Here is a 24,500-nt window from a genome sequence, read left to right as displayed (position 1 = left end):
TAAATGGCGCTTGAAAAGGCAGACGTGCAGGATGGCATCTGGACAGATGCCACTGGCTGCGAGTGGAAAGAGCTGGTCTCAGTGGTTAAGAGAGTTTTGAGGAAACAAAGGAATAAAGAAAATTCTAGACCCAGAACTTCTGTCTGACCCTCGATCCATAGGAAGTTGGACAACCCAGGTGGAAAGCGAAAGCTGCAAACTCCATACACACGAGGCCACTCTGAACACTTTGCCCCGAGTGATAAACACACCAGGGAGACGAGGAACGGGATTTATTTAAGGTGCTCGAGTTACAAATATACAAATCGTTCCCATTTGCTTTCTTTGTCTTTTTCCAAGAAGTTGGAGAAAATATGCAGAGATAACGGCCACTGTCAAAGCTGACTTCATCCTTCACAGGGCCCAGTCCTCCAGATGCCAAACTCGGATACCGGGCGTGGAAACCCAGCGATGCAGGGCTGGCTTCCTGCTGGGGAAGGTCCACAGGCTACCTCAAAATGACCAAAACCCTCGGACACCTGGCAGAGCGGCAAAGTATCTGGAACATTATGATGATCAAACATACGCCAGTGTCCAATGACTTGACACCTCTTTTGAGATATAAAGGAATTAAGTAGATTAAAATTCTAAGACATATAAATGTGTATGTGCATACATGTTATATATAGTTCATTCGTTTCACCTGCCCAGGAAAACATCCATCAGTATTTATAGACTCCACCTGCTCTGGTCATCATTTAGTTACCAGCTAAGCCTCATGTTGGGCAAAAGAAAGTATGCAGAATTAAGCTCAGTACGTACCCCCAGTGAGTTACAAGAACCAAGAGAAGTTTAGAAGCAGGAAATAACATCAGTCACAAAAGGCGGACACTCACTCCAGAGGTGAGTGTCCTGGGTCAGAACCCCACTCACCCCCCAGGTCTGCCCTGCCCCACAGGAGATCCTCCTGTACCCATCTCTGCACTCACACACAGTGGGGCAGGCTCTAGGATGTCCAGAGAAGACCCCAAGATGTAAAAACACAGAGCAATGCCAAATACAACTGAAAGCAGTGTTTTGTGAAGCGTGCTTCGTACACAGAGGCCTGCAGGCCAATCGAGGTGCGTTAGCCATCCTGGTGAAATCCTGGATCCTGTTTCTGCAGAACTGTGTGCAGCATGGTCAAGAAAGGTTCTCAAAATAGGAATATATCACACAGAACCATTCCTCCGCTGCAGCGTGGAGCCCCCAGAACGTTGTCTTTGAAGCAGTGAAAAGCGGTCGTGGCCACCACCGCAGTCCAGCTGGTCGCCATGTGAGCAGGTCGTGGGCTCTGCTCACCTGGAGACCCGGCCTGGTGCCACTGTCTTTACATTCTTCTTCCTGACGCACTCTGCAGGGAGCCGTGAGCCGAGGGTGCTGGTTTGGAGCTGGTAAGCTGGGAGTCTCCTCTTGCCCATCTTCATCAGGACCCCTTCCGTTCTGAGAAAACCAGCAAGGCCTCTCCAAGTCCACCCAGCAGGAGGCTGCAAACAACAGCAGGAGGTCAGTTTCCTGCTCCCTGGCACCCACATGCAAGCGAGCAAGGGACACCTCCCTCCGTCTGCAACCTTGATTCTCATAGCGGCCCAGGAGGCCCGGGACCTGCCCTGCCACCCCTGGGCAAACCGCAGTTATGGGCTGGGACGTGAGGGGCTCAGAGGCCACTTTGGTTCCTTCCCTCAGGGAAGGAAGTGGCCCATCCCGCTCCTCCTAACCAGGCAGATGCTCTCTGCAGAGACCAGGGGAGGACACTTCCCATGGGGCGCTCCAGGGCTTTTTTTTTCCCCTCTAAAGAGGGTTAATGGACATGAAATTATATAGATATTCACAATCTTATAATTAGTAAAATGATAATCTGAGTTTTTCTATTTCACTTAGACTAGCAGAACATTAAAAGGTGGACAGACAAATGAAGAATCATGAATTTCCCACCAGCACAGGAAAAAATATGGTCAGTGATTTGAAAATGAAGGTGCAGGGGAAAGCTGGAGACAGTGAGAAAGGGAAGAGTGGGGTATTTTAACAGGCCTCAAATGCACCACGTCCAGAGGTCTCCATTTTCTATTTTAAACTTCTCAGTGGACAACCTGGTGCCTGTCTAACCCCCTGCCAGCCATCTGCGGCCTGGGCTGGCCCACCCCTGAGGGATTATATGGTGAGTCCCAACCGTGAAGGGGTCTTTCTCAGAGGGGCAACCACTCTCTTAGGAGACCCTTTTTCCCTTCCTCTCCATCTACCCACCAATTTCCCAATCCTCCCCGTGCTCACACACGACACACATACGCTCAGCCCAGACTTCTAACCTATTCTGGGGCTGCTGAACGTGTGAAGTACACACAGGCTGTTAGGACATTTGAGTGGAAGATGCCACCCACGCGGGCGACTGACATCTGGGTGACTTTGTACCTTTCCCCACTTTTAGTACAAGAATGAATCGACCAGGTGTGAGAATATAAAAACAATGAGCTTAGAATCAGGCAACCCGAGTTCGAGTTTTGGCTCAGGCGTTTATTGGCTATGTCACCTTATGCATGTTATTTGACCTTGTCTCTCCATCTGGACTGTGGGAGCTGATCACGTCTAACAGTATCTTTGACTTAGAAATCACATACCTGGAGCAGTTCACCCCTGTGCATGGCCTATAACGGACAATCAATAAAGTGTGATTAATGTACCCTCGTGGAATCCCAGAGCGGCCCTCAGGCAGGCTGGCTGCCCGAGCTCTGTGTGGAGGTGTTCAGGGAGGGACGTGTCCTGCTGCACAAGCCAGCCCGCCATGCTGGTGAGCAGCTCTGTCACCTGACAGGTGTGTCTCCGTGGACATCTTCTTTGTGAGAGGACCTGGCCCTGGGGACTTACTGAGACCTAGTACCTCCTCACAATGTCCCAACAGCTGCATCCTAGAACCTCACCTGCGCCAGGCATGGTGGCGCACGCTTGTAATCCCAGCATTTGGGAGGCTGAGACCAGAGGATGGCGGTTCAAGGACAGCCTCAGCTACTTAGTGAGGCTCTTTGCAACTCAGTGAGACCCTGTTTTAAAATAAAAAATAAAAAATAGGGCAGGGGGCAAATGCCCCTGGGTTCCATCCCCAGACCCGCAAAAAAAAAAAAAAAAAAGCCTCACCAGTCTGCTTTCTGGAGCAAAAGAGAACAAAACGACCCCTTCGAACACCAGAGACTGGAAAATCTCGCCAGCCACCACGACCTCTTCCCTGAGCAGAGGGCTGCAGCTAAGGAGCTGGCCACTGAGGGAGGGGTGTGAGGGTGTCCCTCTGCCAAAAAAACCCGGGAACAACGGAGACAGAGGGGAGAGGAAACAAGAGAGATGTCTTGAGCTATAAGCGTCTTGAGCTCTAGTGGGAATGTACTTTTCTCTTTCCCACACAAATCATATTATTATAAATATTGAAGATAAATTGACCAATTCTATTTTTTTTGGTGTGTGTGGTACTGGGGTTCCTGGAAACCCTTCTACCTCCGGGCTACACTCGCAGACCTATTTTTATACTTTTTTATTTGGAAACAGGGTCTCTTAAAGCCAGTGTGGCTGGCTTCGAACCTGCACGATCCTCCTGTCTCTGCCTCCCAAGCGTGGGGATTACAAGCATGCACCACCACACCGGGCGTGACCAATTCTATTTAACTCACAATAATGTAGCTGCAATTACTGTCTACATTATGAACCAAACACACTTCTGAGAATTTTCCTAATCCACAGTCATCATTTATAGGATTATTTCTATGAGAAACCATGCCCAAGTTCCAAAAGACCACATTCTGAAACACAACCGTGTGTGAAGTTGGGAGCCTCTTGTCCGTCTGGCTCAGGACCCCAAGCTGGGGCTCGGTGGCCTCTTCTACCTGGACCAGAGGTGATGCTGCCATTCCAGAGGCCGGCTTTTCCGTTGCAGCAGAGCTTCTGTCCCCTCAGGACCCCTTTGAGGATGCCTGTACCTTCTGAGGGCCTGGGCAAGTGCAGAGTCGCTGGGACCCGCTGCGAAGGCGGCAGGAGCTATAGCCCGCGAGGCTTTGCTTTCTGCACATGTAACTGGGGACTCAGCCATTTTATGCACGTCCCACTAATCCGCCTTAATCACCAGGGTGAGACGGGGCAGCGCTGGCCCTCTGCCACTCGTCTTCCCATCCTCCCCCAGCCTCAGAACAATGCCGGTGTAATGACCTCCCTTTCGGTCCTTTGGCGGAGTTACTCTGGGAGAAACACCCAAGGAACTTAGTGAATGCTAAAATGAAAACAAACCTCAGCTCCTTCACCAAGAGAGCCAGGGAGGTGAGCTTTGATGTTGTTTTCTAACCAGCAGGAAAAGCTGACATGGGGTCCTGGAATCTTAATAGCATTACAACTATTTAAGTCAGAGCTTGACTGAACTGTTTGCAAATCTTGTAATCCCTGTCATTCCTGAAATGAACACACTTCGAGTAGCTAAAGCATAAACATCAGATTGCACAGTACACGCAGCCAGAAATATCCACGCCGAGCTTCTCTTCCAGGGCATTTCAGTGCCTCTGCAGCCCTTCTCTCTTCTATGGGGTGTCGAAGCCCTCGTCCCAACTTTATACCTAGTACTGTGGCTATTGTTAATTCCTACTGAACACAATGGACAGGCCAGAGACTGTATCCTTTGCCTGGCTGCAGGCCCAGCACCTGATGTAGCACCCAATAAATATTTATTCGGTGAATGACTGATTTGTTATACTTGCTTCCCTGTTTCCCATCTATGATTCCAAACTACTTTGCTTTTTTCACTCTTCTTCTCCAAAATGTTATCTACTCAACGTCCCATCCCCTTGGGACCTTGATGAGTGACAGTTTATAATCTGATAAATTAGGATAAAACTTGAGAGGTAACACGCAATAGTAAATGGAAAGGCCGTACTTGGCATTCTAGAAAGGAAGCTTCACATTTTTAACTCAAATAGAAAACTCTGAAATCGATTTCAGACATCATGATCCCTAAAGGTATTTTGGAGTGTATCGGGGAAGCTCTTTCCTTGTCCCTAAATTACCTCTTCCTATGCATAGACCTGGGCAGTCTCCATAGGGCACTTCATAAAGTGCCCTAAAAACCAAGGGCGGGAGCATCTTTACTCAAAGATGATGTAAGATCATTTTTATTGGCGAGGTTTGTTCTAGCGTCAAGCTTGAGCGATCTTCAGGGCTGGTAATCTGTGACCACTGGCAGACATGATTCTGGGTGAAGGAGGAAAGTTGATCGTGGGACACTCAGAGTAAAGAAGTTGTGTTTCCTTTCTCCCCTGGCACCTGAGCCATTCTCCAAAGGAGGGCGACTCTCAGAGTCCGTAAGCGGGGATTCAGAGAGGAGAAGCCAACTAATTCCACTTGGTAGGGACACTGCTCACAGGTCAGAATCTTCCTCTCTTGTATGTGCCAAACCTCTTTTGCTGTAATTTTAAAACTTAGGAAACTAATAGCAATATATGCCAACAACTCTGTTAATTAAAAAATGAATAATTTAATAGAAATCTGGATATTGAAATTACTGTGCTTGAAATAGATTACTTTCCTAATTAAAAACAAGATAATTGGCTGGACAAGAGCAGTTGTATTTCATTAAAGACTAAAAATTGGCTTCCAGGAAGATGGCGACCGAGAAAAGCGGGGCTTAAGACCAATCTCTATTACCACAAAATCAGCGCCTTTCATAGCCAGAAAACACCATCACCAGAGAAACAAAAAAAATCACCAGCCCCAGAGAGGAGGGGGGTCTCATAACAGAGCTCAGAGCCACAGAGGAGATACGCCAGCCTCACAGCCGAGGACGCGGCAGCAGCGCCTTACTGCCGGCGGCAGTGGCGAGCTCACCGGACGGCTACGGCTACAGACCAATGCACTCAACAGCACCCACCAGGCTCCAGAGAGGAGCCGCGGACAGCAAGCCGAGGTGAGCCACTGCGGAAGAGCCCGGACAGCGAGCCGAGGTGAGCCGCTGCGAAAGAGCCCGGACAGCGAGCCTAGGTGAGCCGCTGTGGAAGAGCCCGGCGGGATTCCGCAGATTTTTCGGCGCAGGGAGCATCTAAAGCTCCCAGTGGCTGGGCTCAGCACATGCTGCAGGGACTCAGAGTGGAGTTCAAAAACAGAGAAGAAATACGCCAGCCTCACGGCCGAGGGCGTGGCAGCAGTGCCATATTCCCACCAGCGGCAGCGGCAGCAGCAGCAAATTCACTGAGTCCACTACAGCTCCATCTGTGTATTCAACAACAGTGAGTCAAATTGCGGGCCCCAGAGGAGAAATCCCAGTACTGACTCCCAGGGACTTGACCCAGTGGGGGAGTGGTGGTGGCAGAGATAGCACACCATAGGAGAACGCGCAACCTGGCACCCCCCCCCCACCATGGTCTAAAGCAGCCTCTATTGACTCCCTGGGTCTGAGACTCTGCGATATAACCCAGTAAAGGAGTAGTGGGGACTGAGATACCACAGACTCGAGATCCAGAGCACCTTAAGTGAAGTCGTATTGACCCAAGGGAAGAACCCAGAGAAGGCACAAACTCCAGAAATTATGGGAAAGAGGAATAACAATGGAGTAATGAATGCCCACAATCCCACAACATCAGAACCCGATAAAACAGAAATTCAGAGATTTCTAGAAGATCAAGTCAGGAAAATAACTGTAAAAATAATAGAGGTGTTTCGAAAAGAATTCAGAGAGAGCCAAAAAGAGATAAAGGATGCAATTAATGAAGTAAAGGCCTCAATTCAAAGTACAAACAACCGATTAGACCACATGGAGAATAGAATCTCCTCTTAGAAGATGATCACTCCAAAAATGAACGCATAGTTTCTAATCTAGAAAAAAATATCCGACAGCAGGAATCTGACATTGAAGAAATATGGGCCCATTTTAAGAGAACTAACCTAAGAATAATTGGAATAGAGGAGGGAAAAGAAGGTGAAACCAAAGGGATCAACAATATCTTCAAGGAAGTAACAGCAGAAAATTTTCCAAACATAGAGCAAGAGGTCGATACACAGGTCCAGGAAACTTATAGAACTCCCTTTAGACAGGATCGGAGAAGAGGATCCCCACGCCACATAATTATCAAAATGATCAATGTGGAAGCCAAGCAGAGAATCTTAAAGGTAACAAAAAACAAAGGGCCAAGTGACATTCAGAGGCAAACCAATTAGAATCACCACTCCAGACTTCCCAAACCAAGTCATGAGAGCCAGAAGGGCTTGGAGTAACATATTCCAAACTCTGAAAGAAAACAACTTCCAGCCAAAAATTTCCTACCTAGCAAAACTTTCTATCAAATTAGATGGAGAAATAAGAAGCTTCCATGACAAACAGAAACTGAAGGAATTTATGTCTTCAAAACCAGCGCTAGCGAAAATACTCAAAGAGATTAACTACAAAGAAGAAATAGGTAACACACACCAGAACCAGAGAAACAAGATTTTCCATCCAACAGACAACTAAGATTAGTTATCTGTGGAGATTCATTATTTATGTTAGTCTTATACCTATCTCTAAATTGTATTGTTTGCTTTTATTGTTAATTTTTAGAATTTCTAGTTGGAATATTAATATACCTTCAGATATAGCATTTGGAAATATTTTATCCCATTCTATCAGTAACTTTTAACTCTGTTTACATTGTCTTTGGATATATAGTATTTTAATTTTTAGGGAGTTTGTATACCCTTTTGTTGCCTGTGCCATTGAAATCATATCCAAGAAATCACTGCCAATTTCAATGTTGTGAGGTTTTATGACCCAGATTTTCTTCTAAAAGTTTATAGTATTAAGATTTATATTTAGGTCTTTAATCTATTTTGAGTTAATATTTGTATATGGGATTAGGTAAGGGTCCAATTTTATTCTTTTTCATGTAATTATTATTTTTCAACAATATTTAGTTAAAAGATTATTATTCCCACCACCAAATGTTCGTGAAAACCTTGTCAAAAATAACTTGACAATATATGGAAGAATGTATCGCTAGGCTTTTATTTAACTCCAATGGTTTATATATCTGCCTTTAGAATAGTACTACACTGTTTCAATTATTGTAGCTTTATATGGTTTGAAATTAGAAAATATATATCTTCTAGCTTTGTTCTTTTTCGAGATCGTTTTGGGTATCTAGAGTCCATATTCCATATTAGGATAGATTTTTTCCTGAAAAATAAATATATAAATATATGATAGTTTCACCTAAAAAAAAAGAAAAGAGAAAAAATATTCTCGGTAAGAAAGCAAGCAAAAAGAAATATTAAAATGTTATCTTTAAGTTATCAAAAGCTTGGTATCAGACAAATGAAACTGTTATGTGAGATTATCATTTTTCATTTTGGATAAATTGCTATAATACTAGATGTCAACCACTAAGCCAAGCATGGGAGGGAGGGATGGGGAGGGAATGGGGTGGGGATCGGGTGGGGGCTGACTGGGCGATGTGTGCATGTATGTTTACAAAAGTTTTTTGTATCCCACTATGATGTATGAATACAGTGCACCAATAAAAAATTTAAAAAATTATGATTTAGGAAACCCTAGAAAAATGAATGTGACTGAATTCATATATAGTTGAGGACCTAGAAAAACAAGGGAACAAGAGTTAAAGTATGAGGGCATAAACTTTTATTTATCCTTGAACCCCTTGTAATAAGACATACTTTTCTACTAAGACATTTTGTAGGGCTCTGAGACTTGGGGGACTAACTTTGAAATTTAAAAAAAAAAATTAAAGACTAAAAATTGACCAGCATGGGGTACTTAGGTTGTTAGCTGTTCTTGGGTACGGTGCTTGGAAGCTAACCGCTCCCTGTTTATTCAGCAGGCACCTGGCACTAGACTAGAGCTGGAGGGGGGCACGACGTCCAGTCCCCTTTCCCTAGTTGCTGCAGCAGCGGGAGGACAAGCCCGCACACCTAGCTGTCACCTGGTGCCTCCAGCGCTTTCACAGCCAGGCTCCCAGCGGGTAGAGGCGCCATTAAGAACTCGATGCCTGAGATGAGTGAATTCCGAAGGATCCTGCTGAGGTTTCAAGTGGCATTTTCTCCACTCTCTTCCAGTGGAACCTTGAGACCAGCCCCTCAGGGACACTTCGCTATGTCTAGGGACATTTTCCATTTCAACTGGGGGGTGCTACTAGCATCTAGCGGGCTGAGGTTCACCTTGGCTGTTAGACATCTTACAAGGTGCAGGGTAGTGCCCCCTAAAGAAATGTCTGGCCCCAAACACCAACGGAGCAGAGCGTGAAGAACCCTATTTTAGAGGCTATTTTGTGCAGCCAAGTTGCTGTCCACCCAAGAAGGTGGATCATAACATGTGTATGCAAACCTTGCTGGGTTACGAATGGCCTTTTACTCTGTGGCTTCTGAGCCCCGCACACGCCACACTTGTGGGCAGTGAATGAACACACCACAGCAGGCCGCGAGGACGGCGGCTGGGCGGTCCCTTGGCCTGGTCCTAGTGGGCCCACGCACCCTGGAGGCCGTGCTGAACCGGAGAGCACCCAGAGGCACCACCATCCCTTCCAGAAACAACTGCTGTGTGTGGCGCAGGCCCGACATTAACTAACATCTGTACCATGTTTTCAAAAGCGTCTGGAAATCTGGACGTGTATGAGGAAATCTCCTGATCTCTAAATGTTGATGACTAATTTGAAATTCAAAAGCAAAACACAAGAAACAATAACTGTACAGGAAAATACAGTCAGTCTGGGGAGGAAAAAAAAAAAAAAAGAAATTCAAGCCTGCAGGCCCTGCCCTTTGTGACTTCTGCTCAGTCTAAACTCCCACACCATGAAGGCCAGCCCATCCCGTCCAGGACCGAGAGCTGGTCATCTAGCTACGCCTGCACACACCCAAGGCGCAGACAATGCAACCAGCTCTGTGCATGACAGAAATCTGAATTACAGCCCGCCACTCCCCTTCTGGAGGTTCACTCTGTGGTTGGAAAATTCTTTGAGGTTGAAAACACCATCCTTAACCTCAGGAGTTCAAAAAAATCAGGAAATTCCAAAGCCGAGGCTCCTTTGCAATGATCACACATGCTGCTTCCTTGACTTGGGCATGCATGGCCTTCTTTCCCCTCGTTGGGCATACCCTCCAGGGCACAGGATGTGCGGCAGCCTGGAGACAGCCGTTCACAGACGACTGCCTCGCCAGCATCCCAGCTTGGCATTTCCTTCCCACTGGATAACCGTCTCGCTCTTATTTCTCACGCTCAGCTCAACACCTGCATTTCTCTGGTTCATTTTAAAATGCTGTACAAGATACGGTTGATGAAAGTTTATGGGTAAGGAAGAAAAACACTGTGAAGCATGTAGACTAACACCGTGAAGCTTAAGAATACGGAAATTTGGGGAAAAGCCCCAAGGATATGCCAGGAGGTGAGTGTTTCTTCTCCTGGAGGGTGAGTGTGGGGACATCTAACTGCCCGCCATGGTGTCATTCCTTCCCAAGTGGGTGCAGAGGAAGGAGGAGGGGCATGGATTAGGTGTCTGGTCCATAGATCCAGATTAAATCACCAAGTTTCACCACTGGCTCCTTCTGCCCTGGCTCCCTGGTGGGAGGGGCTGAATCCTGTCCTACTCCTTGGCCTACCTGAGCCCCTCCCCCAGCATGAGGTCCAGTGTCAAGCCAGTTGCAAGGCCCTCCTTCTAAGTATTCCCATCCTCCAACTCTCCCTCAGTCACCGCATTCACTGGGCATTCAAACAGCTACTATCTGATCCATCCATAAATTACCATTTTATTTTTCTTTCCCTTGAATACCCCTTGAGGATTGGATGATGTCTTATGCATCTTAATAGCTTCCATATGCATCGCATACAGCAGTTACTCAATAAATATTTTAAACCTAAATTTAATATTATTTTAAATCTGAGATGATGAGACTTTTAGCCTAAATATGTTGCCCCACACATTCATTGTTTGCTGGGTCAGACTCTACACAAGAATTGGAACTGTCTTGGCTTCAGTAATGCTCCTTCTGTCTTGCTGTCAAACCATCTGGGAGTTCTTTAAAGGAGTTCTGTGTGTGTGTGTGTGTGTGTGTGTGTGTGTGTGTGTGTGTGTGGTATTGGGGTTCCTGGAAGCCCTTCTACCTCTGGGCTACACTCCCAGACCTATTTTGTATACTTTTTTATTTGGAAACAGGGTCTCTTAAGCCAGCGCACATGGATGGCTTCAACCCTGCACGATCCTCCTGTCTCTGCCTCCCAAGCGCGGGGATTACAAGCGTGAGCCACCACGCCCGGCTAAAGGAGTTCTTTATAGATGATCACCACTATGGTTTGGCTAAGTGTCCCCCCAAGGCTCATGTGTTAAAGCGTTGTTCACCAACCGGAAGCACTACTGGGAGCTGGTGAAAGCTTAGGAGGTGGGGCCCAGTGAGAGGAAGTTAGGTATCAGGCACATGCCCTTGAGGGGGGTGTGCTGCTCAGCCCCTTCCTCTTTCTTTCTTTGCTTCCCCTCCACCTTGAGGAGCATCTCAGTCCATCACAAGCTCCAGCCTTGATGCACTGCCTCTCCACAGGCCCACAGGCAAATGGGGCAAAACAACCCTGGGCTGAAACCTCTGAAACCATGAGCTGAACTGAAGCTTTCCTCTTTATAAGTCAATTATCTCCAGTATCTGTGATAGTAACACAAAGCTGAGTGCACTGTTACTCTGGTGGGAAGAGAATCGTTTAAGCCCATTTCCCTTGACCTCCCTTAGGAATGTCTACATTGCACACTGTCTAGACTGCAGGCCAGTCCATAGTATTATTAAATCAGTTCTAGAAGGTTATGGGGCATTGGATACACAGGGGCCTGAGTTTGAATCTTGGTCTAATCACCTCATGTGTATAAAATACTAGGGGAAAAAATTACATGTCTGAACATCAATGTCTACATTTTTAAAATGTGGGTAAGTTTGAAGGATTGCTGCAAAAATGAGATAGTAATAACATAAAAATATTGGTAGCAAAGTAGCTGCTCAACAAATGATTAGTTTTTATTGGAAGGGAGTAAACGAGGCTAGTGGGCAAGGGAAAAAGAGAAAGGTATAGGAATACTTCCTAATTTTTCTTTTCCTTCTATTTTTCTTCTTGTGGTAGTAAATGCCCCATTAGTGGCTGCTGAGAGAAGTCAAGGGTCCCTTTATCTGAGTGCTGTGAGCAAAAATAGTCACTTGTGCCAGTTTGGGATAATTTAAATATGGCCTTGCTTGGAGGCAGGGAAGTGAGCGTCTGTGGACAGCACAGAGGCAGCGGCGGTTTTTCTAGTATCGAGGATGGAATCCAGGGGTTCTACCCCTAGCTACACCCCAGCCCCTTTTTCTTTTTTTATTTTGAGACAGGGTCTCACTGATTTGCTTAGGCTAACCTCAAACCTAAAATCCTCCTCTCTCAGTGTGCACCCCTATGCCCAGGAGCAATTTTTTAGTTTCATTCAAGAACAATTCTGGGAACGTATCGGGCACACGGTCAATATCCACTCATTAAATGAACTTTTCCAGCCCGAGGCCACACAGGGTGCGAGCTCACCTCCTGGACTCCCATCGTGGCATTCCACAGGGCTGCCCCTCACATTTCTCCCACAGGAGTCTCCCACTGATGTTTAAAAATAACACTGCCATTTCCTGGCGGCAGCAGCACCCAAGGACATTGTCCACAGGAAGTTCCAAAGCTGAGAGGCTGTCATGGGCCCCCAGGCACCAGTGCCAGCTCCCACCAACCGGTACCGTGGACCTGAGTCAAACAGGTAACAATTCAGCAGGTTCAATTTGCAGACAAATGCCAAAAAAAGAAAGAAAGAAAAAGAGGGAGGATGGGCCACCATTAGGATTACTATACTTACAGGCACGGAAAACACTTTTTTTCTAGAATTGTGCTATACATGAGCACAGCTAAACCAAATGTGTTTTCTTTGCTGATAATATTGGTAAAGAAACGTAAAAAGCTCTAAAGTTTCTGTGCACGTTAGTGTTGTAGTGCTCTGCTGTGGGGAAAAATCTGCCAGCCAATACACTGAAACTAGGATAGAAATAATAACCATCTTTAAGGGGCCCTAGGCTTGTTTTTCTTTATTAAACAAAAGAAAGGAGACCAGTAAACAGCAACAACAACCAAGAATAATTCTAAGTAACACGCTGCTTCTGTGACTCCCTCCAGGAGGGCAGCTCGTGGTCACAGGGAAGGAGAGCTGTGCCGCCAGCTCCCAAGGACCACTCACGTGGGTCACCTGGCAAGCACTCCAGGCGGCTCCATCCCAGAGCGCTGACTGGCTGGGATGCAAAGATCTGTCTTTCCCTCCCAGCTCACCGGGAACACACGGCCCACCCAGTCATTGCCCTGCTCACCAGTAAACCAAACAGGGCAAGAGGCGGCTGAGGGAGTGAAGGAGACACTGTACATTCTACCTAAGTATCGTGTGTGTGTGTGTGTGTGTGTGTGTGTGTGTGTGTGTGTGTGTGTGTGTGATACTGGGGATTGAAACCAGGAGTGTTGTTCTACCTCTGAGCTACCCCAGCCCTTTTTATTTTTTGTTTTGAAACAAGGTCTCACTAAGTCACTGAGAGCCTCACTAAGTTGCAGAGGCTGTCCTCAAGCCTGTGATTCTCATGTCTCAGCCTCCCAAGTACTGGGATTACAGGTGTGCATCACCACTCTATCATTTAACCTTACCTAAGCATCTATTTCCCGAATTAGGGCACACCCATTAACAAGAGCAGCAGCCAGCAGTTTTAACCTTTTAGTCTTCCATCACTTTCTCCCTCTCCCCGTCCCCTGTAGGTGAAAGACAAAACCCTTGGTCATAGTCACATCTACGGGTCTGATTATTAGTAATCCGGAAGAGATCAAGTTCTGTACTTGCTCAGCTCGCCAATGGACAGACGGGCATAGAGCTCAGAGGTGATCCCACACGATCGCTTCCCTCTACTCAGTTTCTAGCATGGTCATGACCGACTGGGTCTTGAACAAGAGGCATGACCCCTAGCGTTCAAAGGGCCTGCTGTTGAAGGGCCAGCCTGGGAACGCTGGCTGATCGTGGTCATGGCCGAGCAGCAGCCACAGATCCTTGTTATCAGCAACCTGCATTACTCAGCTTTTGTCCCTGTGACAAGAACTTAGAGGAGAAAAGGTTTACTTTGGCTCATGGTTTCAGAGGATTCGTCCATTGTCCACAGACTCCAATCCGAGGCAGAAAGACCATGGCGGAAGGGCATGGCCCAGGAAAGCTGCTCGGCTCAGGGCGTCTGGAATGGGGCTGGGGAGACACTCCCTCCCGGGGCACGCGCAGGGGCCTGCTTCCTCCACTGAGGCCCCGCCTCCAGCTGGTTCATTTGGCTAGTGGATGATCCACTACCCAGGCCCGAGTCCCCGATCTAGTCACTGCTCAAAGCCCTGCCTCAGAACCTTATGCACTGGGGACCATGCTTTCAACACGAGCTTTTGGGGGGACATTCCGGATCCACCCCATAACATGGACCAAATGCCCTTTGTGAATCAGTGAAGTGGGGACTATGGCCAGAGCCACGTGGCCTTTGCCAGGGAACGTGTCCTGAAGGCACTGTCACAATGGCCACATCTACTTTCTCATGTTCTCCTGCAGACAGCAGGTGAATGTATCCTGAGCGGCATGCGGCCACGTTCCGCGTTCACCGTCTACACGGCCTCCAGCTCCGTCTCAGCATCCAGTTTCAACCATCCCTAAGGACTTCGGTCACCGGCTCTGCCCTGAGCACCCCACAGAGTCCTAGCCCACTAGACCCTAACAAACGGAAATCAATGGACATGCACACACACACGTGTGCACACGCGTACACAGACACATGGGCGTGCACACACATGTACATGCATGTGTGCACACACACGTATGCATACACACACACACACACACACACATTTGACATTCTGCACCTGCAGGTTGTGCATCCACAGGTTCAACTAACCTCAGATAGAAAATGCTTGAAAAAACTATCTGGACTTTAGATGAACAGTGTTTTTCTTGTCATTATTTCACGAGCAATACAGCGTAACAACCATCTGCACAGTGTTTACATTGTATTAGGCACTATGAGTAAGCCAGGGATGATTGGGAGTGTGTGGGAGGATGTGCACAGGTTACATGCAAGTACTGAGGCCACTTCACGCGAGGGCCTGGGGATCTGTGGATTTTCTATGCACAACGGGTTCAAGAACAACCAATGGCTCGCAGCCGCCAAGGGAAGAACGGCAGCTCACCCACAGTGGCTGCTCTTGAGTGAAGGGCAGCTGGTGTGCCGGTGACGTTCTGAGCTGTGTGCTGGCTGTAGTATATATGCCATATTCAGATGCTGGATACTCATCAGGGCGTCCATTGCACGAAAGAGTTGTATACGAGTGATAAATGCGCTCTTCAGAATGCAAATTTACTTATCAATAAAAGATTAAAAAAAAAAAGCAATGAATCTGCATCTTCTCCGTTTCTGCACAAGACTCACCATCCCACAGCTGCACTGGTCAGCATCACATCAAAGAGCAAGATTGACAGTCCAGCGGTAATCACCTGCAGAAATAATTTCAACAAAGGTCCATGAGACCTACAGGGCTCTGGGAGCTTCCACAGCTATTTATTACAACCTTAAATGACATCAGGACTCCTGACATCAGCCAGGTTTGTGTTCTCTTCCCCCACTTCCTAGTCCTCTGCATTTAGTATGGCTTCTGAGCAAAGCATTCAGTGTAAAAAATGCTAAGACACCTAGTCTGTTTGGAGGTGGAACTCTTCAAAGAATCATTGAACTTCCAAACTTTGCAAAAGAGGAGGCACACAGCCAACGCCTCCTCATCTTTCTTGGGGAAAAATTCTATTAACAGCACTCATTTCCATCTTGTTTCATGGTGAGGAATCATCTTCGCTAACTTGCCTCCCAGACAAAAACGTATCTGCCCACCCATCTTGTCTACAGCCTCATCTCTGCCACCTGTCCTTGTGGCCCCATCTTTCTGGCCCTTATATTCTAAGAGGCCAGGTGCTTCCCAGGGAAGAGAATAGTTAAATCATGAATTATTTGAAATAGCAGAAGCTAAAGGAGAGAGAAGAGGTTCCTCATACATCTCTCAGAGCCAGCGGTTCCAGAAGAGTCCCTCAGGAATGGTGGTGATGGGACCCAGACTCCAGCGGTGCCTGTAACCAGCTGGCACAGAGTGTGTGAGCCAGTGTCCCACTTTGTCCATTCTTGGAACATCTGCTTGAGACAAGCTGTTTCTTGTTTCCAGAATTCTGAATCCCGCAGGTCAAAACAGGTTCCATGAGGAAGGTAACACTCTGGCTGGGAGAGGAAGCGGAAGCCCACTGTGTTGGGACCGTGGAACTGTCACTGCCCTCCCTGCAGGACTGGAGGCGCTGTCCTGTGGGCTCTCGGGGTCTCCTGGCTGGGGACAAGGAGCAGGTCTGAGGGACCCTGTCCTCTCTCACTTGCTGTCTTTCCTTTGCCATCTCAGAAAGAAGCCTGGAACTAGAACCCAGACCCGTTAGTACATAAACTCTGAGAGTGAACTTTGTGACTTGCCCGTTTACCTCACTTCTGAGTCTTTTGCAAACTTCGTTTGCCTCTTTATTTGTAGCAAAAACCTTGATTGCAAAAAGAGACCTCTGCATCCTCTTCTTAGGCAATGAAGTAGAAAACAGGCCAGAGAGACTACTGCTAGGTGCAACTCAAGGGGGAAAGGAATGATTTCTTGAAGCAGGGGCTGAGTGGTGGGTTGTTTGCTTTTTTATATCGTGTTCATCATGTCTTTCAGCATTCTTTCTTCTTTTTAAATTTAGCGTTTGACTTAGGACTCTGTACCTACAGTCATAAATGAAGAAACACTAAATCACAGTTCCCTGCAACACAGTTGCCTGGTTTTGGAAACAAGGCCATGCCAGTCACACGAGCAAGTCCATCCGCTTCCCTGATAATTCTCCAGTGAAGGATAAAGCCGTCCTTGACCAGGAAAGACAACCCTGGCCCAAAGACCCCTGGACGCGGAGCTTGTAACCATGGTGGCCTTCAGGAGCCATCGGCACTGCCAAGTCTTCTTATTCTACATTTTACAAGTTCTCCCTTTGCACTTTCTCCAAAAATGTATTCCATCTGGGTTTTCCAAATCATTCACACTTAGCCATTTGGAGAAACATTGTATAATATCGTATCTTCCAGTTTTATGATGTTCCATTTACTAATTTATTTTGCAGAACTGGGGTTAGAACCCAGGGACATTCTATCTCTAAGCTACACCCTCAGCCTATTTTATTTTTATTTTTGAAACAGGGTCTCACTAGGTTGATGAATCTCACTACTTGCTAAGGCTGTCCTGGAACCTGTGATCCTTCTGTCTCGGCTTCCCGTCATTATTGTTTGTTTGTTTGTTTGTTTGTTTATTTAAAAAATTTTTGTGGTACTAGGGATGGAACCCAGGGCATTCTACCTCTGAGCTATACTCCCAGCCCTATTTTTTATTCTTTATTTTGAAACAGGGTCTCACTGAATTCCAAAGGGCCTCACTAAGTAGTAGCTGAGGCTGTCTGAGAAACATGATCCTCCCGTCTCAGCCTCCCAAATGCTGGGATTACAAGCGTGTGCTGCCATTCCCGGCTTATTTATTTATTTATTTATTATTTTGGGTGGTACTGGGGATAGAACCCAGGGGCTTTCTACCTCTGGGCTACACTCTCAGACCTATTTTATATTTTATTTGGAAACAGAGTCTCACTAAGGAGCTGAGGCTGGCTTAGAACCTGTGCGATCCTCCTGTCTCCGCCTCCCAAGCGTGGGGATTACAAGTGTGCGTCACCACACCTGGCTCATTTTTATTTTTAATGACACTTTTCCCTTCCTTTGTTTTTCCTTCCTTAGTTGACCAAAGTTAATTCTCATTAATCCCTCTTTTCTCTTGCACCTTCTTGCACGCTTCCTGGGACAGTGCCAGCGCAGATGTATCTCTTAGAACCGATATAAAAGGCTGGTGGACGTGGGCTGCATGGGCAGCGTGGCCGAACAGAAGAGTCACTCCATCTGTGAAGGACCCAACTTGCCTCGTCGCTTCCTCCTCGCTATCTTCATCCCCTTCACCCCTTTTTATCAGCAGCTTGAGGCCTTCTTTCTAGCTTCTCTCTCTGATTGCCTCTTTCACCCAGGAAGAGGCACCCCCCTTGTTCTGCCACACACACAGCCTGGGGCTTGTGCCTCTGTCCCTCGCGAGCTTTTTCGGCTTAGGATTCCTCCTACTTAGGATCAATCCCGCCTGCCCGAGACAGAGCGCTGGCCTGCTTCTTCCTATTAACTGCGACCTTTGCCAAAAAAAACACATCTCAAAATCTTCAAACCAGCTCTTACTTGCAAATAAGACTGGTTTGGCTTAAACCACACTGGTACTTTTCTCCCCCTGCTCCTTCCTGGAAATGTTTGTACAGCCTCCTGCCTTTCTCCCAGGCCAGTTTTTAAAACTTCTCGAAAGTTCTCTCTCAATGAACAAGTTTGCTGCAGAGTGGAAAGTTTACAAACAGGCATGTCTTATTTCTGTCTCAAATGTTGAGTGAAGTTGTTTGCCAGCAGAGTGACTGTGAAGGGGCCATTTTTTTTTTTTCCATCCTTTTGGTAAGAAACATAAGTTTCTTAGGCTTCTTCCCTTTTCTCTCCTATCACTGGCTCCGCAGTCAGCTTTCTTTTGGAGAGTCTCTCTCTCTCTCTCTCTCTCTCTCTCTCTCTCTCTCTCTCTCTCTCTCTCACTCACTCACTCACACTCACCAAAGGTTTAAGAACAAGTAGCGGCGGCGACGTCTCTCTGGGAGGCAGACGCTGGGCAGCCAGCCAGCCCAGCTCACCCACCAGGTGAACTGCTCCCATATACATCAAACTCAGTGTGTGTGAGGCTTAACTTCCCGTCTCAGCAAAGTGGCAGATTTTTGTACACCGGGGTCTTCAGGGCTGCTCAAGAACATTCCAAAGTGCCAACGTGAAATCTGGTCTTGCCATGATGGTCCACCCTATTCCTAATTCTCTGGGGAGGCTGAGTGCTCCAGGTCTAGGTACAGAAGTCCACACAGTCAACTAGGGGCACCTACAGGTGGAAGGGGAACCCTTAGCTCACAGGTAGGGGGCCCTGTGACCACAGATGGTGTGTGACTTGCTCCAGGGACCCTGCTGGTTTGAGGCAGGGAGCAGTAGGACGTTCCTGACTCCTGGACCGACCTTCTCTCACAGTCAGGAGTGTAGGAAAGAGCCATGCAAGCCCTGTACACTTTAAAAACCACTGGAGCCAGGCACGGTGGTGTGCAATTGTAATCCCAGTATTTGGGAGACCGAAACAGCAGGATCGCAGGTTCGAGGACAGCCGCAGCAATGTAGCGAGACTCAGCAACCCAGCGAGCCCATTTCAAAACAAAAACTAAAAAAGGGCTCGGGGTATAGCTCAGAGGTAGAATGTCCCTAGGTTTATTCTGAGTATACACAGACACACACAGACACCCAGACACCCACCCAGACACCACCCAGACACCCACACACACTCACACTCTCTCTCTCTCTCTCTCTCTCTCTCTCTCTCTCTCTCTCTCTCTCTCTCTCATACCAGAAACAGAGATTCAAAGAGATATTTGCATATCCACGTTCATAGCACCATCATGAATGGCAGTCAGAGCTGGAAGCAACCCAAGTACCTACTGAGTGATGAAAGAATAGACAAAATATAGTTCATACATTGATGGAATATTATTCAGCATTAAAAAGGAAGTCACTGAACTCAGAAAGGAGAATGGTGAGTACAGGGCCTGGAGGAACAGAGAAAGGGAAGTTACTGTTTAATGGGCACAGAATTTCAGTCTGGGAGGAAGACGATTTGTGCAGATGGATGATGGTGTTTGCCCAACAATATGAACCTACTGAAGTGCCATTCAGTAGCATTACTTATCAGTGGTTTATATGATTAAATCCTATGTTTGTTTGTTTTTTTTTTTGTGGTGCTGAAGACTGAACCCAGGGGCATTCTATCTCCAAACTACACCCCCAGCCCTATTTTTTATTCTTTATTTTGAAAGAGGGTCTCACAGAGTTGCAGGAGGCCTCACTAAGTGGCTGAGGCTGGCCATGAACTCAGATCCTCCTGTCACACCTCCCAGGTACTGGGATTAAAAGTGTGCGCTAACACATACACACACACACACACACACACACACACACACACACACACACACACACATTTCTCTTTTTATCTACCTAAATTCTTAATTCTTGCCCTTTCCCCCAACTTTGCCTGACTAAATCTTCAAGGCCTCCAGAGAGACTCGTCTAAAATGACACCTTCAAGGAACTGCTATGGTTTGCATGTGGCCCTCGTGTTGCTCAGCAGGAGTTCAGCCCCAAGGCCATACATTAACAGTACTGAGAATGGAGACTTAACCCAAGTTCTTGGTGTCACTAGGTGGGGGCTTTGGGGATAGATTAGCATTACAGAAGGTCATTAGGAAGGAGCCTCCTGCGTGAATCTTGATGGCTTTATGAGAAGAGGAAGACACAGACATGTTCATTCCCTGTCTCTTGGCCGGAGATGCCCTGTGCCACCTTGGGACTGTGAACAAGAAGGCCAGCACCATGACAGAGCTGGTGCCAGTGCCATGCCCTTGAGCTTCCAAAGCTGTGAATTAGATATATTTCTTCTTTTTATAAAGTGAACCTGCCTCAGGCATTTTGTTATAGTAACACAAAGCAGACTAATATAGGAACCTCCCACAAATGCCCTTATTGCTTGACCTGTTCTCTCCCCAGACCTTGGTTCCTACCCTTGAGATAGCCCCACAAGCTGCCTATTGTGCCTTTCTTGGTCACCAATCTGTTTATAAGTCTATCTCTCCTCTCCAGATTATGAACTCAATCCAAGACTCTAAAGCCATCCCAGCATGGAGCTCGGTGCTGCCTTGCCTGGCTCAGTAGGCATCACAAAGGCTGGGAAAGATAGGGCCGCTGCTTATCTCTGGAGAGCACGGAAACGTGGCATGCGCCGGCTTCTGTCCTGCTGGTCAGGAGAGTCCACGCTAAGGGAGGGCCCTTCGTGTGCTTGAAAGCCCATGTGTAGGAACAAATCGTCTTGGCCCAGAAACAAAACTTCTTGTAAAGCAAAAAACAAGCATTTAAACACAGCAGGGTCAGGTAGAACAAGTCTTGTGGTTCTGGAATATGCTGGGGGCTTACGAAGAAATGCCTGGACCTGTGTGTCTGTGTCTGCGTGCTTCTGTGAGTGAGAAGTGTAACTTTACTTCCTAACTCCCAGCTCCTTGAAAACGAGATCATCAAATCACAAAGCAGCAACTCTACCAAGAGCATGCGGGCACGGAACACATCCCAGCTTTTATTCCCTGCCCAGCTCCTCGGCCACCACCACCTTCACTGCTAAGAACTGGTCGCGGGAAGGCGCTGATTTTGACATCTGTTCATACCAAGGGCTTCCAGAATGTCTTTGTCCATTTTCTGCTGTTGCAGAATGGCACCGACTGGGTAATTTATAAAGAACAGAGAGGTGGATGGCTAAGGTTCTGGCAGATGAGTAGTCTAAGAGTACCATGCTTGTATCTGGACAGGGCCCTCAGGCTGTGTCAGAATAGGACGGAAGAGCAAGGGAGCTCGTGCAAGACAGAGCAAACTGGGCTGAACTCAACTCTTCATCAGGAATCCACTCTTAGGATAGGAAACCCACTCCAGGGAGCACTAGCCCACTCCCAGGATAACAGCTTTAATCCATTTATGGCAGAGCCCTGGAGACCTAATCACCTCTCAAAGGCCCCACCTCTTACTACTGTTACAATAGCAATTAAATGTCAACTTCAGTTTGGAGGTGACATTCAAACCATAGCCCTGATGAACTGTTGATGTGGAGTTCCAGGGCACATCAGAGCCCACAGGTATTAGCACTGAGGCTGGGACCACAGAAAGGGCCCTCAACCAGCCAGGCCTGATGGTGCAAGCATGTAATCCCAGTACTTGGGAGGCCAGATGGAAGGATCGTGGTTCACCGCCAGCCAGCTACTTAGTGAGGCTCTCTGCAACTTAGTGAGACCCTGTTTGAAAATAAAATGCCCCTGGGTTCTATCCCTAGTACTGCAAAAAAAAAAAAAAAAAAAAAGAAAGAAAGAAAGAAAGAGGAAGAGCCCTCGACCCTCAACCCTCCCCTCCCCTCTCACTGTATCCCAACCACCAAGGCCACCCAGACCAAGGTCCAGACGATGGGACCTGCCTTTGCTTGGACCTCAGAGCTACCAGAGCCCCCTCTTAGTGCCTGCACTCCACTCTGGTCTCTGATCTACGGAGGGGAGATTTCTGGCCTGCCAGAAGGGCACCCCACCTGACTCCTGACCCTGGGTCCCTCCGGCTACTTTCAGGGCTAACGTTGACTCTTGCGCCCAAATAAACACTACGCGCAGTGCATCCAGCCAGCCTACACATGAATGGCTGCCGTGAACGTGTCTCCCAGATTTGAACCATCTGCCCTCTCTACTTGTCCTGGCTGCAGAAAAGAGAGCTGAGGCCATGTACTCCCAGGTGTGATGCCCAAGGCCACGGATCGACAGCTTGCTCTCTAGCTGAACCAGCCCACCCTTTCATCTGAACAACAGTAAGCACTGGTACACCTCACTCCATGGTGGTGGGATAAACGAAGCCCCCAACGTTCCCAGCTGAGAGGCATGTCCCAGATGCTATGGCCCCTGCTGCAGTGAGCTTACCCAGGGGCACCAGGAAGATCTTCACAGCCTTCAATATCTCCCACTACTACCTTCAGTGCCATTATACTGCCCAAGGCAAAAGAGCCTCTCAAAATAAACTAAGTTTTGCCCTCCAAAATGTCAATGAAGGCATAAACTTTCTTTCTTTTCTTCCTCCCTTCCTTCCTTCCTTCTCAGTACTAGGAAACCAACTCAGGGCTACTCTACCACTAAGCTACATTCCAGCCCCTTTAAAAAAAAAATTAAGACAAGTTGTTGGAGCTGACTTTGAACTTGTGATCCTCCTGCCTCAGCCTCCTGAGTAGGTGGGATTACAGGAATACACCACCATGCCTAGATAGCATAAACATTTTTCAAAAGCTTTTAAAATGGTCACGTCTACTTCTAAAAAAGGCTTTAAGTTACTCTTAGAACTTGTCATTCAAAAGACACAAGAATAAGCCATAACTACCAATCACTGTTCTTGCTTTTTAAAAAACAGTTTAAAATATGCAGATTGTTCCCAAAGAAGAAAGTCTTGCTGTCTGAGGAATGTCTCCCTTGCGCACTCAAACCTGAATAACAACACCAGGACCTGCCTCAGGCTGCGATGCCAGCAGCAGCAGAAGCCAGCACCCCTGATGCAGGGCTTTGAACTTCCTGGCTTTGTCAATGGATGTCATAACCCCTGTGTTATTTAAACAGATTTTGGTATTTAGAACAGATCGGATTTGTTTTTTAAACAGTTGTTTCAATCCAAAGACAAAATTTCTGTTTAAGGGAAATAAGGGGGGAAGGGTTGTTAGTGGGAACCTGCCAGATAGTAAGGTATTTGAGAACAATCAGCAGTTCAGTATCACTATTTAGTTGTTATTTAAATCCATGTGACTCTATTGTTGTTGTTAGTGGGGATGGAATTCAGGGGTGTTCTACCACTGAGCTACATCCCTGGCCCTTTTTTATTCTTTTTTTTTTTAATTTTGAAAGAAGGTCTTGCTAACTGACTACACTCTGGCCTCAGACTTACAATCCTCCTGTCTCAGGTTCCCAAATATAGGGATCACAGATGTACATGCATAGGACTCTTAGAAAAAAAAAAAAGTGACACATGCCAAGCTGTCCATTGCCGGCTCCCTCAGACCTGGTTAGAGCCATGCAGCTCCCTCTTAAACCAGCTAGACTTTCCAAACAGTTTCATGGCATCATCTTGCTTTTGCCCAGCAAGTTCTCCCTGCCTGGAATCATTTCACCACCCACACAATTCCTACTCACCACGTGAAAATCCATCCCTAGAAAATCGCTCCTGAACCTGGACCCTGTCCACACACCTGAGTCAGACATGCCAAACAAACTCCAGGGAAATGTGTGGTCTCGCTCATCAGGGTGTGTGCTATTCAGCTTCATACAGTCATGGGCTAAGAGCAGGAGCTGTGTGTGATGCGTGTCCGATAGGTTTTATCTAACTATGTGGGACTGGCAGTGGTGACCCAGTGGTAACATAACTCCGAAGGTCACGACACTGTTTACGACTTCTTTTCATTTATAAAGGACAACTCGAACTGAGAATTTGAGAACCACTGGGACACGCTCTCTGTCCCTCACCATTGACCAATGACCTAGACAGAGCTCACCAAGAGTAGTTGACACTGGACTCCACGTCCAAACGTGCCAGGGCAGGTTCTGACTGGGTCCTGGAGCGGATGACCATGGCTTGGTAGGCATAGTCACAGAAGGACACGGAAGCTCAATCCTGAACTTCATGATTGAAACATGGGAAGGAAC

At 47.2% G+C, this 24,500-nt stretch overlaps 1 protein-coding gene across 1 annotated transcript in view; it reads right to left on the bottom strand.

Annotated features, from left to right (window-relative positions):
- Positions 1-1,444: 1,444 nt before the first annotated feature.
- Positions 1,445-24,500, bottom strand: part of TMEM241 (transmembrane protein 241) — a gene marked incomplete at both ends in the record, with an annotated part of 136,169 nt that continues 113,113 nt past the window's right edge. Inside the window, 2 exons of the mRNA XM_080714795.1 lie at positions 1,445-1,505; positions 15,484-15,548. Coding sequence (XP_080570921.1) covers positions 1,445-1,505; positions 15,484-15,548 — 126 coding nt within the window. The remainder of the gene's footprint in view (positions 1,506-15,483; positions 15,549-24,500) is intronic.

The sequence above is a fragment of the Muscardinus avellanarius genome, assembly GCF_963383645.1.
Source record: "Muscardinus avellanarius genome assembly, chromosome: 17".
Classification (NCBI taxonomy): domain Eukaryota; kingdom Metazoa; phylum Chordata; class Mammalia; order Rodentia; family Gliridae; genus Muscardinus; species Muscardinus avellanarius.
The sequence above is the reverse complement of the archived record's forward strand: the minus strand, read 5'-3'. Positions and strand labels throughout refer to the sequence as shown.